The 807-nt window shown below is 57.2% G+C and overlaps 1 protein-coding gene across 1 annotated transcript in view; it reads right to left on the reverse strand.

Moving 5' to 3' along the window:
• Positions 1-427: 427 nt before the first annotated feature.
• Positions 428-807, reverse strand: part of LOC104546641 (vang-like protein 2-B) — a gene marked incomplete at both ends in the record, with an annotated part of 609 nt that continues 229 nt past the window's right edge. Inside the window, 1 exon segment of the mRNA XM_010192079.1 lies at positions 428-807. This exon segment is cut by the window's right edge and continues 21 nt beyond it. Coding sequence (XP_010190381.1) covers positions 428-807 — 380 coding nt within the window.

Genomic DNA, 807 nt, shown 5'->3' on the forward strand with positions numbered 1-807 from the left:
ATAAGTGCACATACATGGATGTATGTGCGTGTATGTACATGCATGTGCCCATAAGTACACGTATACCCACAAATGCGTGTGTCCATAGGTAGGTACATATGAATAAGTGCACGTACACGAATGCATGAGCAGGTATGTACATGTGTGAGCCCATAGGTACCTGCACATCCATGAACACACATGTCCATAGGTACATACACATGAGTAAGTGCACACACACCGATGGATATGCACGTATGTACATGCCTGTGTATGTACCTGCCCACCCATGAACACACGTGCACGTGAACCAACGCACACAAACACAATGCGTGTACGTGCACGTGCATAAACACCCCCACAAACCACGCACACATGGGGATGCACAAGCACCCAGCAGCACCCAACCCACCCCATGCACGCCCCCCCAGCGCTCCCCTTTCCATACCTGAGGTGGCCGACGTTGTAGAAGCGGCTGGCGCCGTCGGCGGAGCGCACGGCCTTGAGGGTGAACTGGGGTTGGAGCTGCCTCAGCTCCAGCAGCACCAGGGCCAGGTAATGCACGAAGAGCAACGCGTCCACCAGCGAGACGGCGAACTGCACCACGCCGCGGTAGTCGCGGTCCCGCGAGTCCAGGATGCGCACGCCGTAGAAAAGCCAGTAGGAAACCACCAGCAGGAAAACCAGCACCATCAGCAGCGCGCGGAAGACGAACACGCGGGGGAAGAAGGCTTTGGGGCGGCGGAAGAAGAGGGCCCAGCTGCCCAACAGGAGGATGAGGAGTTTGAAGGCCACCGAGATGAAAAGCCCCTCGCAGGGCGTCCCGCA

The sequence above is a fragment of the Mesitornis unicolor genome, unplaced genomic scaffold (genome assembly GCF_000695765.1).
Source record: "Mesitornis unicolor isolate BGI_N332 unplaced genomic scaffold, ASM69576v1 scaffold40919, whole genome shotgun sequence".
In the NCBI taxonomy this organism is placed as follows: Eukaryota; Metazoa; Chordata; class Aves; order Mesitornithiformes; family Mesitornithidae; genus Mesitornis; species Mesitornis unicolor.